At 36.6% G+C, this 13,127-nt stretch overlaps 1 protein-coding gene across 1 annotated transcript in view; it reads left to right on the top strand.

Moving 5' to 3' along the window:
• side-VII (sidestep VII) overlaps positions 1 to 13,127 on the top strand; it is a 1,274,787-nt gene that overhangs the window by 1,035,546 nt on the left and 226,114 nt on the right. The window contains exon 9 of the mRNA XM_069832114.1: positions 496 to 804. Within this exon, the coding sequence (XP_069688215.1) occupies positions 496 to 804 (309 nt within the window). The remainder of the gene's footprint in view (positions 1 to 495; positions 805 to 13,127) is intronic.

Below are 13,127 nucleotides of genomic sequence, written 5' to 3'. Positions count from 1 at the left end.
TTAATCACACAGGCATCGCTACCCATTCCCCTTAAAACTGAATAGCACGAAGTGTTGTCTGTATTGAAGGACAAAGTAGTTAAGAATTGGACGAGAATGTCGCTATTTCAGAACAATAAAATTAAGGAAGGGAACTGGAAGCAATAAGTTACGTATCGTAATTTAATTTTCAAAATATATCATTACAATGTTATAATAATGTCAGTATATTCCTAGTTTGTAAACATACGAGCAAAACCAGCTATCTAATCTCAAATTAAAGATCGGCTGCTATCGTAACTGTACACAAACAAAACACAATCGAAATGAATTGAGTGCGTTCGTAACTCTTGTCTTTCAAGTTTCGACCACTACAAGGATTTTAGAGACAAACGCTTGCTTTGCTACGAGATGCTCCTCATTCACAACCCTATTACGCCTTTGAATTCGGCAAATGTTTAGCAAATGTAATTGTTACTTTCCTCTTGGTGATTTCTTTCATATTTCCATGTGCAGGACGACCAGATCAGGTGTACAACTGCACAGTGGCCAACACGTCGATGACGTCCTTCTCTGTGCACTGCGCACCTGGTTTCAACGGAGGCATGGAGCAGTCCTTTCTGATGGAGGTCCGAGAATCGCAGAGTCAAGTGCTGCGCTACAATTTCTCGTCTGCGGTACCACGGTTCAGCGTGACAGGACTCGAAGCCGGGTCCCATTACCAGGCCTGCGTATATTCGTTTAACCATAAGGGTCGCAGCGAGCCAGTCGTGGTGCAGGCCTCCACACTCAGACTGCCAGAGAAGCAGCTGACGGCTGAGAAAGGTAAGCGAATCGTTGATGTCGTTGAAGGTCAGTTGATTTAAATGAACTTAAAAATTGAATTTATATTATTGAGTTATGCGTACATGAATTTGGGCAGGTTAGAAAGTAGCTAGCATAAATCGATATAAGATATCCTTGATCATTTCTGTTACACCTTGTGAAGCTGTCACAGTTGTCTAACATTTGAAGAGTCCACTGCAAGAATGATGAGTGTCACTTTCTTGTCGAAAATGAACCAAGACTGTCAATGCATAGCTTAAAACATATAGAATGTACATAGAGAGTTATACGGCATTAACACTGATAGTCACTATCCAGTAATGATTGGAAAATCACAGTTAAGCTTTGAGCGCTAAGCATTTCAAACTTTCAATTGCTTTTCTTGAAAAATGTATTCCAAATGACATCCATGATTCTTGCATGGACTCTTTATTTGTTTAATATAAGAACGTCAGTTTTTCATACTAGAGTTTGGCTTCAATATACCATCCAAATACATTTAAATTATTAATGTAAAATTGCCGCTTTTCGACAAGTTTTGACAAGTCTTTTACCATTAGATATAGGAGTAACTTGGGAATTCACAGCCACATAGAAATGCAACTGCTCTATTCGCTACAAGTCGCTTATGAAAAGACACGGAGAGATAATGCATATAACGATGAATACAAGAAGAAACATTACATCAAATGAGATATAACGGCCGCAGCCAGTTGCGCCTGTACAAGTAGACAATGTCGCGTTAATGCCCCACATTTGGTCGTTGACGAGTTGCCGCACGTTGTGTTTGATGTTACCACATTTGAACCACATGTCATGGAATTCATATGAGCACGTCGGTTTGTAGCTAGAGAGCCGCGCTATCGAACGCTAAGGGCGCGGGTAGGAACACATAAATGTAGATCGACGTAGTAGTAGTAGTAGTTAAGTAGTTAAGTAGTATATTTTATTTTACCTGGTAGATTCAAGACCTTAAGGCCTTCTCTTCCACGCAACCAGATCTACAATTGATATAAGTGCATAAGTATGTGTATGTGTGTTTATTCACACTGCAAATGGGTATATATCCGGTGGCAGTGCTAACTAATTACACTCAATAATGACAATTAATAATAAACACAACTAATAAAAAAACAATAATTAATAATAATAATAATAATAGTAATAATAATAATAAAATAATAATAATAGCAAGGAACATCCTAAATTAAATGAAGCATGGTCACTTAAAATAACATTTAAAGTAAATCTAATTTGTATCTTAACCCTAAGTTCGAACTAAGACCCACGAGTGTGACAGGTTCATACCTACACAAGTACCTTTCGGCACTACACTTATTTCGCTGTCAACTCACTGCACTGATTCTACCTGATTTCACTAACACTTCTAACCATTTCACTGTTCAAATACTTTGCACAGCCACTTCACTGACACCAACACATTTCACTTACACAATAGACTTCACTGACACTAAACACTTCACTGACACAACACACTTCCTCACTGATGGTACACTTAAAATAACAAGATATCAATTACACTCTTTAAATAGTTACTACCGTCTATTAGTAAAGTCCTTAAGCCTATTTTTAAATACATTTTTGATTATTGGTAAAGCCTTTAGTAAGTCTGCAGGTAAAGTAGAGGAGCTCGAAAGCGTAACATTGACTAAATAATTTCAAAGATGAAAATGATATCCAATGATCCGACTCGCCTACTATTGTGACTGACGAACTCCATTTAGGAATCAATTCGGGTCTTCTACAGTAATACACCAGCCAAGATACCAGCTGAGCGAAAGCTCAACCAGCGTGGATGAGAGAAGTTGGTGCGGGTTGCTGAAAAATCATCACAACAATCGACTTCTCGCACACCCGACATTGCTTTGCAGCACGAGCCATGAACGAGGATGCAGCAGCGACTGACCTGCCATCTGGATCGAGTGGGTCGGTGCAGCAGGATGCTGAAGACGCCGACATCGAGACAGAGTGTATCAGGTGCGCCAAGGCATACTACAATAGGCTAGCAACACACACCGCACACTGTTCCTCTACAACCAGCTCGGACACGTCTGTGACAGACTGTGATTAAAGCTCGATCTATCTTTCATCAGCGTGTCGCAGATGGCCGTGCTCGAGGAGGATTTCATCGATGAGCGAAATCGGCGGCCAGAATATGTCGAATAGTTTCTAAAACATAAATTTAAATTTGGTGCGCGCGCAGGTAATGAAGCAACACAACAATGAAACGAATCACGCAATTTAGTCAAGATGTGGACGGTGCAAAGGAAAGTTCAATGCATCCTGTGTGGCTTGCAAAATTTGAATCTGTGACGCGTGTTCGTCGTGAATATTGTCGCATGTACAATGAAGAGCCACCACATAACATTCACCGGTGGAATAAGCAGCTGAAGGAAACTGACAGCTTGTTGGACATAAAACGTTTCGGTAGGCCTTCGATTAGTAACGAATCTGTTGAAGCTATACGGGATAGCTACCTAAGGCGCCCCAAGAAATCAGTGCGTACCTGTGCTCGAAATCTAGGCCTGAAGAAAACTACAGTTCATAAAGTTGTAAAGAAATGTCTCCGTCTTACTGTTACAAACTGCAGTTATTACACGCCCAACTGATAAACCAAAACGATTTGAGTTTGCTGTAGTACAGATGCTTGATGAGATGAACAATGATTAACAATTCTTACAGAAAATTGTGTTTAGTGATGAGACCACATTCCATGTGTGTGGTGATGTTCATCGCCATAACGTGAGGATATGGGCTTCTGAAAATCCTCGTGCCCACATTGAGTATGAACGCAACATCACTAAAGTGAACGTCTGGTGTGACCTCATGCATGATAAAATTATATACCCATAGTTCTTTACGGAGCAGACAGACGTCAAACAACTATCTTGACATGTTGCAGTTGTATGCAGGGCCACAAATTTACGATGAAGGCGAAGGTGTCATCTTTCAACAAGATGGTGCTCCTCCACACAACGCCAACATTTTTCGAGAGTTTCTAGATACAACATTTTTTCCAGTGGTGGATAGGAAGGGGAAGGTGGAAGGCATGGCCACTACGATCGCCGGACCAAATGCCCTAAGACTTTTACTTGTCGAGCTAGATGAAGCAACGTGCGTACAGTGTTCGTATCAACGACATTGACCATTTAAAATAGAGAATCAGAGGTGCTATTCACTTTGTTACATTTGATGTCCTTAGTTGTGTGGAGAATGAATTGTAATATCGTTTAGATGTGTGTAGAGCAACAAACGGAAGCCACATCGAATTGCACTGAACAGGTTTGCAAACTTGGAGAGATTTTTTTTTTTTTTTTCATTTGGTGAAGGTTTGACATTTCTGTCTTGTTTCATTTCTTTTGTGTGACCGTTCAAGAAAAAATCCTAGATATATTTATCTTGATATTACTTATGCATTAGCATGGCTGTCACGTCGTGAAGTGGACCCTTCACTTACCATTGCGGTCAAGGCCGGCGTGATTCTCTACAGTAGCGTTTCTTCGATCTTTTTCAACATGGGGCACATTAAAGGTGTAATTTAAAATTCCGCGGCACACTTGTATATTCTAAACCAGGGGGGGAATTTTGAGGGATTTAGAATAGCCTATGTTTACTGAATGTTGATTTGTGTCGCGTTCGTTGAAATTTGAATCCCGTGGACTCACTTTTTTTACTATCCTTTTCACTTTTACTATTCCAATTTTTGCTACGGGATCCTCTATTGTTTTAATTTTCTCACGGCATAGTAGTGTTCCGCGGCAGGCACACCGGTTGGAAATGGCTGCTCTATGGAAGCGAGGATAAAATTAAATTAGTTAAAATGATAACACCAAAGTAATTATTGAGGAGAACGCTTAAAAACAGCTCTCGTCCACCCGATAACGAAAATGAGCTACCTGAATTCTTCAAATATAACTCTACATAGAACTGTAATGATTTGGTTTCGGAACGCCCTTTAAACCTCTAAAATCTTGAGTTAAAAGAGCTATTGGAATCAAACCAACTCTTAATCACAGCAAAATGGCGACCACATATTAGTTCCAGCTTCGGAATCAAAGAGTATCATGCTCCCATTTAATTCGATGCAACCAATGCATTGCAATGTCCTTGGTTTCAAAACGTCTCTTGTCTAGCTGATAAGAAAACTTACTGCCACAGATATTGTACAATTTACGGTATATTTCGTTTCAATTTTCATTATTTGAAGGGAAATTTCAAGAGAAGCAATACTTCTGTCTGAATGTTTGTTACCTTTTGATGCTATAATGGCTGAACCGATTTATCTAACTTACATTTTAGGCTAAATGGCATTGAAATACTTTATTTGAAAGGGCGGTTATGAGGGGCCTGAAATAAATAAATCGATATATCTCGCTTATTATTGATTTTTATGAAAAATATTACATAAAATTTATTTCAAAATGATTTTCGATAAGTATTATTCTATGCGAAGTTTTGATAGAACTGATATTTAAGTTTTAAAATAACAATGCGTTTTATCATCTCCACCTCAGACTAATAGGCTATAAAGAAATGAAAACAAATCACTTCGTCTGTAAGGAGCCTTGGACAACAACAAACGGAAACTAATCATTTAACACTATATTATAGGGATTTAATTCTATAATGGAAATAGGCTATATAAACGTTTATCAATATTAACATACAGAGAATGTTTGTGTGTTTGCATGAAGTAATCTCAGAAGCTACTTAACCGATTTATATAATTATTATTTCACCATTTGAAAGTGGTTTCTCTAGATGGACATAATGCTATATCCTATTACGGTAACTCCTGAGTGACTCGAGGATAGGTAAGATTAAAATAGATTCTTATGCACAGAAAACTTGATATCCTGTCGCAATATTATATTACTTGCTTATATAAACTCTATTTGGTCGACATAAAATACTTCAATTTTATAGACTTCAGTTTCTTTTTGTCCACAGAACATAATAGTATTTTTAAGAGTTTTATCGTAAAGATGAGTATTTTCCCGAGACCAAAATTATAGCATATAGGCCTATGGAGTAAAAATCAGTATTTTATCGTTGAGCTCGCTGGAGATGAGTTATGAGTGTCACGAAATAGTATTCCTCGGCTCATAATTTACTCATATTCGTTTCCTATGTTTTTAAAAATAATATTTATGTTCATACCACATTATTTTCTATCTCAGAGAATTAACGAACAACGAGAGTGTATTGATTTAGTACACAGTAATAGTACATTAGCTTAGCATCCCATTATTTTACAATCCAAATATTAACTATGCTCATTTGAATTGTGTTAAAATGGATAATACTTAATAAACTATGAAATAACTGCAATGCAAAAAATTGGGGTAATGAACCAAACGGTTTAATTACGCTGTTATGAAACTTGTTCCTCCTAAGATTCAAGAGCCCCCTGAACCAATTGAAACCTTACTTATCTTAGTACATCCGTTATCAACACACTTTTTAAATAATATAAAACAGTGCAACATCCTATTCCAAGTGGCATCGTTTGGTACAAAAGAAATACATAAAGTCATATTTACGTCATCATTTAAAGTTCGAACATAGGCTTATCGTTTAATTTGGAATCTTCTTCCAGCTGAGAGTAAGAGCCTTCAGTTCTTACAAGTATATTTCATTTCAGACGCTGACCAATTGTCTATTAGGTCTAATATAGTATCAATCTTAAAAGTAGAATTGACTGAACAACTCCACACAAAGTGTTGCATGATAATAATTGTTAAATTCATAGTTTTAAATACAACTTTCAAAATGATTCAGGAGCAAACGACTTATAACATACAAAAAGCTATTATTCACCAAGTAATTATAAAACTGTATTCAGATTTAAGTCAATATTTATTTCTAACAAGTGCAGCGAAGCGCGCGGGTATGGCTAGTGTAAAAATATGACAATAAGAAAGCGCCAAAGTCACAAACGTATGAACTAAAGGATTGTAATTGAGTCCCCAAAATGAAGAACTATATTGATTATACATGAAATATGTTAATATCGCAACATGTATTATTACGAAAGTGATCTTCAATAACTCTTGACCATTTTCATCAGCATGATTCATTCCCAAATCTAGAAAATGATTAGTTGCAGAAAGTAGGTTACACTGAATGCTGTCACCATTAAAGCACCGCCCCTTTCTCCCCATGTAGGTATACATATTTTCTCCATGGCTGCTTTGTGAATTCGTCACGATTACTGAAAGCACATGTAGCTAGTCCGCCATATTGAGAAAGACTGATTACCTATTTTTGTTTTCTGATTAGAGTCACGTGATGCAATATCCGTGACGTATTTGTACCATCGTACAAACCACCGTAAGTTGAGTTTTGCCTTTTATATTAGATATCTAAACTATATAATTGAATGGGTCAGAAGCAAAGGGGTATAAGTGCACTTAAGTATTTGTGAGAAAATGTGGTTGAAAGTAGCCTACTTAAGATTTCGTAAATTCCGTGAAATTTGTTATTTCGATTTTTGTGTATGATGTGGTTAAAATCTGTGTCACTTTGCCACTAAAATTTTAAATGTTTTAGCTTCCGCTGGATGCAGTTAACTCATGTCACTTGTACCTCTTCTTCTGATCCCATAAATGATGAGAACTGTTTTTCTACCAGGAAATCCACTTTGCTATTTTTTCGACCCAACGAGTTGAAAGATATTTTCACTATTTTCTTAACCTGAAGACGAAGATAGACAGCGTATTCCGAATATCACAACAATGACGTCACGCTGCAGTGAAATAGGAACAAAACTGCTGGAAGGATCGATGGCTGTCATGGCGACTGTATAAGTTGTTGTCTGTGTTACGCTAGCAAAATTTTGGGAAATTTCCGTACTGCCATCTCGTTCAAAGAAAAGAGAGCATAAACAATTTATTTCTTGAACCGGTAGTAATAACTGGTCCGTTGACATGTTCGTTCATAAGCCATTAACATATTGTTTTTACGTTGTGCTCATTACGAACAATACAGCAGAACTAAAGCAGAACACACCGCCATGACACGACAGTGCACGATGTCATTCGTCTGCTAATTCCCGCCCTATACAAGAACCAATCAGATTCACTGATGGTGGCTGATGGAGACTTCCACCAGCTCTACAAGCTGATGGCACCGGTGCGACACCGGTGGAGCATCAGTGACTCCATCGGTGAAATTCGGAATACGCTCAGATTGAACTGTCGAAAATTTGTTTAGTTTTATTTGGCTACCAATGGAAAATATTCGAGATTCACCTCTTGTGAACGTTAAGGATATATAACTTGACGTTAAATTTGAAATATACATTTCGAGACATATGTGAATACTTTTTCGGTACGCCCCATGACGTTCTTTATATCATATAGCCTATACAACTCTTTATTAAGGGCATTCTTGTCATATTCAATAGAAGGTAGATGTATGTTGAAATATAAGTTTTGGACTGGAATGAAATGTAATGGAATGGAATGAAATTTAAGTGAGGGGGGGACACGGATGGCCCAGCACTGCGACCTGTTGAGATCTATTGCGCTAACCCTCGATATGAAATGAATTGCGTGCCTTAGATCCCCTACACGCACCGTCCTAATCACATGTCTCCCTTAACGACTGGTCCCTACAGCCGACAGAATCCATATACCATTCCTGCTTAGGCAACTTCCTCCAAGGCCCCCTGTCGTTCTGTGGCGAAACTCCTCCCCTGAGTAGGTCCGCCTCGAGTGCTCGTTGTAGAAGCCATCCAACGTCGTTTAGCTACAATCCACGGAGGCCTTTCGAGAGAGCCAGTAGTTCCGGGAGAGCGCCAGTAGAGTGATTTGAAAAAACCAGAAACAGGATGATGAGGAAAGGATGACAGGGGAGGAAAGGAAGTGGCGAAGGGAGTGGAGTTCCAATCGCCTGATAAATTTACCTGATATTCATCCCTAGGAGTGAGGGGGAAAAACCCCAAAAAAAACCTCACCCAGGTAACTCCTCCTGACCGGGACCGCTGGGTTTGGAGTTAGACTCGCTAACCACTCAGCCACAACGGTGGACAAAATATAAGTTTTAATATAAAGTGAATTGAAGTTCTTCAATATAAAGTAAATTGAAATCCTTCTACCTCATATTTAAATTGAACGGAATTGTGATTTATTCAAACGTGGCTCTTCATAGGTTTATCTCATTTTGTGTAATTAAGAGAGTGTCGTGTAATAACAATGAAGAAATATCCCCGAGATATTCAGAGCAGTAATAAAACAAAATTCAACTTCAAATAAAATTTTTCTTCAAGAGCATAATATTCTAATATTAAAATACCTCTACACAAAGCACTTAAAAGAATGTGTACTGTATTCTTATTTTTAATAGGCTAAGAGGTATTATTATCAATCTCATTTTTTAGGTTTTTTTCCATATTTTTACGCTACATACTATATAATAATATGCATATTCCCAGTTTGAGATAAATTTTATTACGCTACAGTTATAAGTACTGTTCCTCTCAGTATTTCATTGAGAAGTGGAATGGCATGTTAAATATCATTGTTCGTATTCTTTATCTCATGTAGATAAATTAGAATTGGGTACTAGAAACAGCACCAAACTTATTTGTAATATCTTGGACGATCTCTGCATGCAGTGTTATCTGCAGTAATTAGTTTCTGCGAATTGATCTGCATTGAGCATGCTCTCACCTATGTTGTAATTGCTCTCAACAAGTTTAGTGGAGTTTTCGTATAGCTCATGCATTATGCCAGTACCATATTCAGAGCTTTCCTATTCAGGCACAGAAACTCAACAGAGGTGGAATTAAGCAAGTTTTGAAAGTCTTGAATATCACTTAGCAATAAGTGCTTCATATCTAAACTCTATTACTTTCACTCCCCCTTTGCAGATTTCATGATAGAGAAAAAAATACATATTGACACAACTTTTTTACGCCTTTCAGTTATTAGCATATGTGTGATACACATCGTATCATCCATAAAAATAATAATTTCGATAATTTTACCACATGACACATTTTTCATATCCCCGAAAAAAGTTATCTTCTCATTTTATTACGCTTTGGTCTTTTACTCTAAACTTCTGCACATATTTCCTTCATATCTTGCACGTAAAAGAAAATTCGTAGTATATTGCAGAACTGAAATTATTGATTGAGACATTGGGCGCACTAACAGTTTATCCCTATTGAAGTCATTATTCCGTCGATGGCATTTTCGTAATCTACCACCGACTGTAAAAGTTGTATTTCATATCGTTGTCTCTAAATGAGAGGAGATTTCATTATATAAGCCGAAAGATTAAAAATTCGCAGTAGAATAATATATTACGATACAAGGTTGGGAAGTGCTTTTTACAATATCGAGGAAAAGTTTGAAAAATGAGCAGAACAAGTTTCTAAATTTCCGAGATTTTGTAATGCACTTCACAAACATGTATTGTACAGTATTTGCACGATAGTATATTTTGGAAATAATATTTTTTAAAATTGTAATATGCAGTACCTACGTACGTTAGCCTATGAATACCTTACTGATTCTCAGCAAGAAGCTTGTCCATAGGTGTCGTTAGATAGCAGTAGTTGTTTTAATTACGACCCTAGAGCAGTTATTTGTAATATTTTAACATAATTATCTAGATTGGCAACTCTGAATTCAGTAAAATCAACTTCCGATATTGGCGGGCTTTTGCTGTAACGATGAAAAAACACACTATCGTGCAAGAACATATGTTACACTCATGTTTTATACATCAGGGTCTTTGGCAATATCATATACTTACAACACCATTTCCCAGCCATTCAATTTTTCAGTAGAACGTAACATACCATCAAAGGGAGAACATAATCTAAAAAATCCCCATGTCCTGGCTTAAAATTATCAAAGAAAAATGATATTTTATTAATGAAATTCTTAAAACCAGAAAATTAATGTTCTCTTCAAAATATTTTGGATTCTGAACCAGTGCTGGATGAAAATCATTCTGAAAGTAAAATCAGCATGATGAATAAGAATATTCGACAATATATTAGAGGAATTTTCATCTAAAACATAGTTTAAGAATTTATTATCTTAATGCATCTTCTATTTTTCTATTACAAATTTAAAACAAACGTTATTTTGTTTGTACAGTATATTTACATAAAAAAAATATAAGGGCTCATTGGCTAAAATTCTTATTGTGTATTATTTTGATAACCTGAAGCCTTAATATACAATTATTTCTCATTATTCATTCAATAAAATTCGTGTATGTTAACGAAATAACACTTTTCTACTGGTTTTAATGCCTAGGTACTCTCATTTAAGAGGTCTCAGACTTTCTATGCAATATCGACTTATGTTTTCCATATTTCATTTATAAATATTTAAAAATATATTGTGTTTAAATTAAATAATTGATGTTGGATTTGAATAATTTATATAGTCTAAAATATTATACAAAACAAATAATGCGAGTATAATGTACTACTTTTTTTTACAACGAATTAAGAAGAGAAACTGATAAAGCAAAAGAGGACTCGATGAAAGAGAAATGTGAGGAAATAGAGGCCTAGAGAGAAAAGAAAGATATGATTTAATGTACTGCAAAGTAAAATGTTTGGACTTCACAAATAAGAACAGGAAATCCATGTGGTTGATAGAGGACGACATCGGAAATGAAATAAGAGGCATACAAGGAATACTAAATATTTGAACGAAATATGTAGAAGAGTTATATGAGACAAGGAGTAGTCCAGATGACTTAGCTATAGAAGACGAAGAAGTCTTATCAAAAGACGAAAAAGGATTTTCTGTTTTAAGTGAAGAAGTTGAACTAGCGCTTAAGGAAATGAAGAATGGGGAAGCAACAGGAGTTGGTGGAATCTCCATTGAGTTAGTGAAATACTTGGGTGAAGACAAGAAGCAAATTCTATCATTACGCAACGAAATATATAACAAAGGCGAATGGCCTGAAGATTTTACGGAGACAGTGTTGATTCCAATACCGAAGAAAAATAATACCAAGAAATGTAAGGAGTTCAGGACTATCAGCCTAATATCGCACTCGGCGAAGATTCTCTTGCGAATACTGAATTAACATTTATATTCTAAGATGGAATAACAGTTGGCAGAAGAGCACTTTTGCTTCAGGAAGGGAAAAGGTACGAGCGAGAGATACAATTGGACTGCTAAGGACTATCGGCGAAAAATATCAAGATAAGAATAAAGAAGTGTATATAGTATTTGTGGATCTAGAAAAAGCTTCTGACAAAGTGGATTGGAATAAAATGATGAGGATCCTAAATAAAATTGGTGTGGATTGGAAAGAGACCAGACTGTTCAATAATCTTTATATGACAGAACGAGTCAAAGTCAGGATAGGAGAAGAAATGTCAGAAGGAAAGAAATTGGGAGAGGAATACGTAAGGATGTCCTTTATCACCTACCCTGTTCAAAATCTACCTGGATGATTTAGTAAAGATCTGTTTTCCGGACATGGTAGGAGTGATAGTAGGAGAAAGAAGAATAAAGTGCATAAGATTTGCTGATGATATGGCGTTGTTAGCAGAAGAGGAAATGATACTAAAGGATATGCTACTGGAATAAATGACAGCTGTGAGCAGTATGGGATTAAGATAAATGCATATAAGACGAAGAGCATGGTCATAGGAAGAAAAACACAGAAGATATATTGCGAATTCTAAACGAGTAAGTAGAGCAAGTGGACAGCTTCAAATACTTGGGGTGTACTATAAGCATTAACATGAGCTGCTGCCAGGAAGTCAAAAGGAGAATAGCAATGGCCAAGGAAGCTTTTAATAGAAAAAGGAACATCTTCTGTGGACCTCTGGAAATAAAACTAAGGAAGAGACTAGTGAAGTGCTTTGTATCGAGTGTGGTATTGTATGGGGCAGAAACATGGATATTACGACGAAGTGAAGAATATTGAATGGAAGAATTTGAAATGTGGATATGAAGAAGAATTGAATGTTTTTCTGAAGTGGACAGACAATAAGAAATGAAGCTGTGTTGGAAAGAGTGAGTGAATAAAGAATGATGTTGAAAGTGATCAAGAAAAGGAAAAGGAATTGGTTCTGTTACTGACTGAGAAGAAAGTTCCTACTGAAGGATGCACTGAAAGGAATGGTGAACGGGAGAAGAGTTCGGGTTAGAAGAAGAAATCTGATGATAGACGACATTAAGATATATGGATCATATGAGGAAACAAAGAGGAGAGCATACATCATCCCCCTGCGTAAAAGCGTGCCAAACGTCAGATATTACAGAGTTGCTACTTCTTTTGGTAAATACCTACTACATTATAAGACGTTA

Source organism: Periplaneta americana, chromosome 8 (genome assembly GCF_040183065.1).
Source record: "Periplaneta americana isolate PAMFEO1 chromosome 8, P.americana_PAMFEO1_priV1, whole genome shotgun sequence".
Lineage (NCBI taxonomy): Eukaryota > Metazoa > Arthropoda > Insecta > Blattodea > Blattidae > Periplaneta > Periplaneta americana.
The sequence above is the reverse complement of the archived record's forward strand: the minus strand, read 5'-3'. Positions and strand labels throughout refer to the sequence as shown.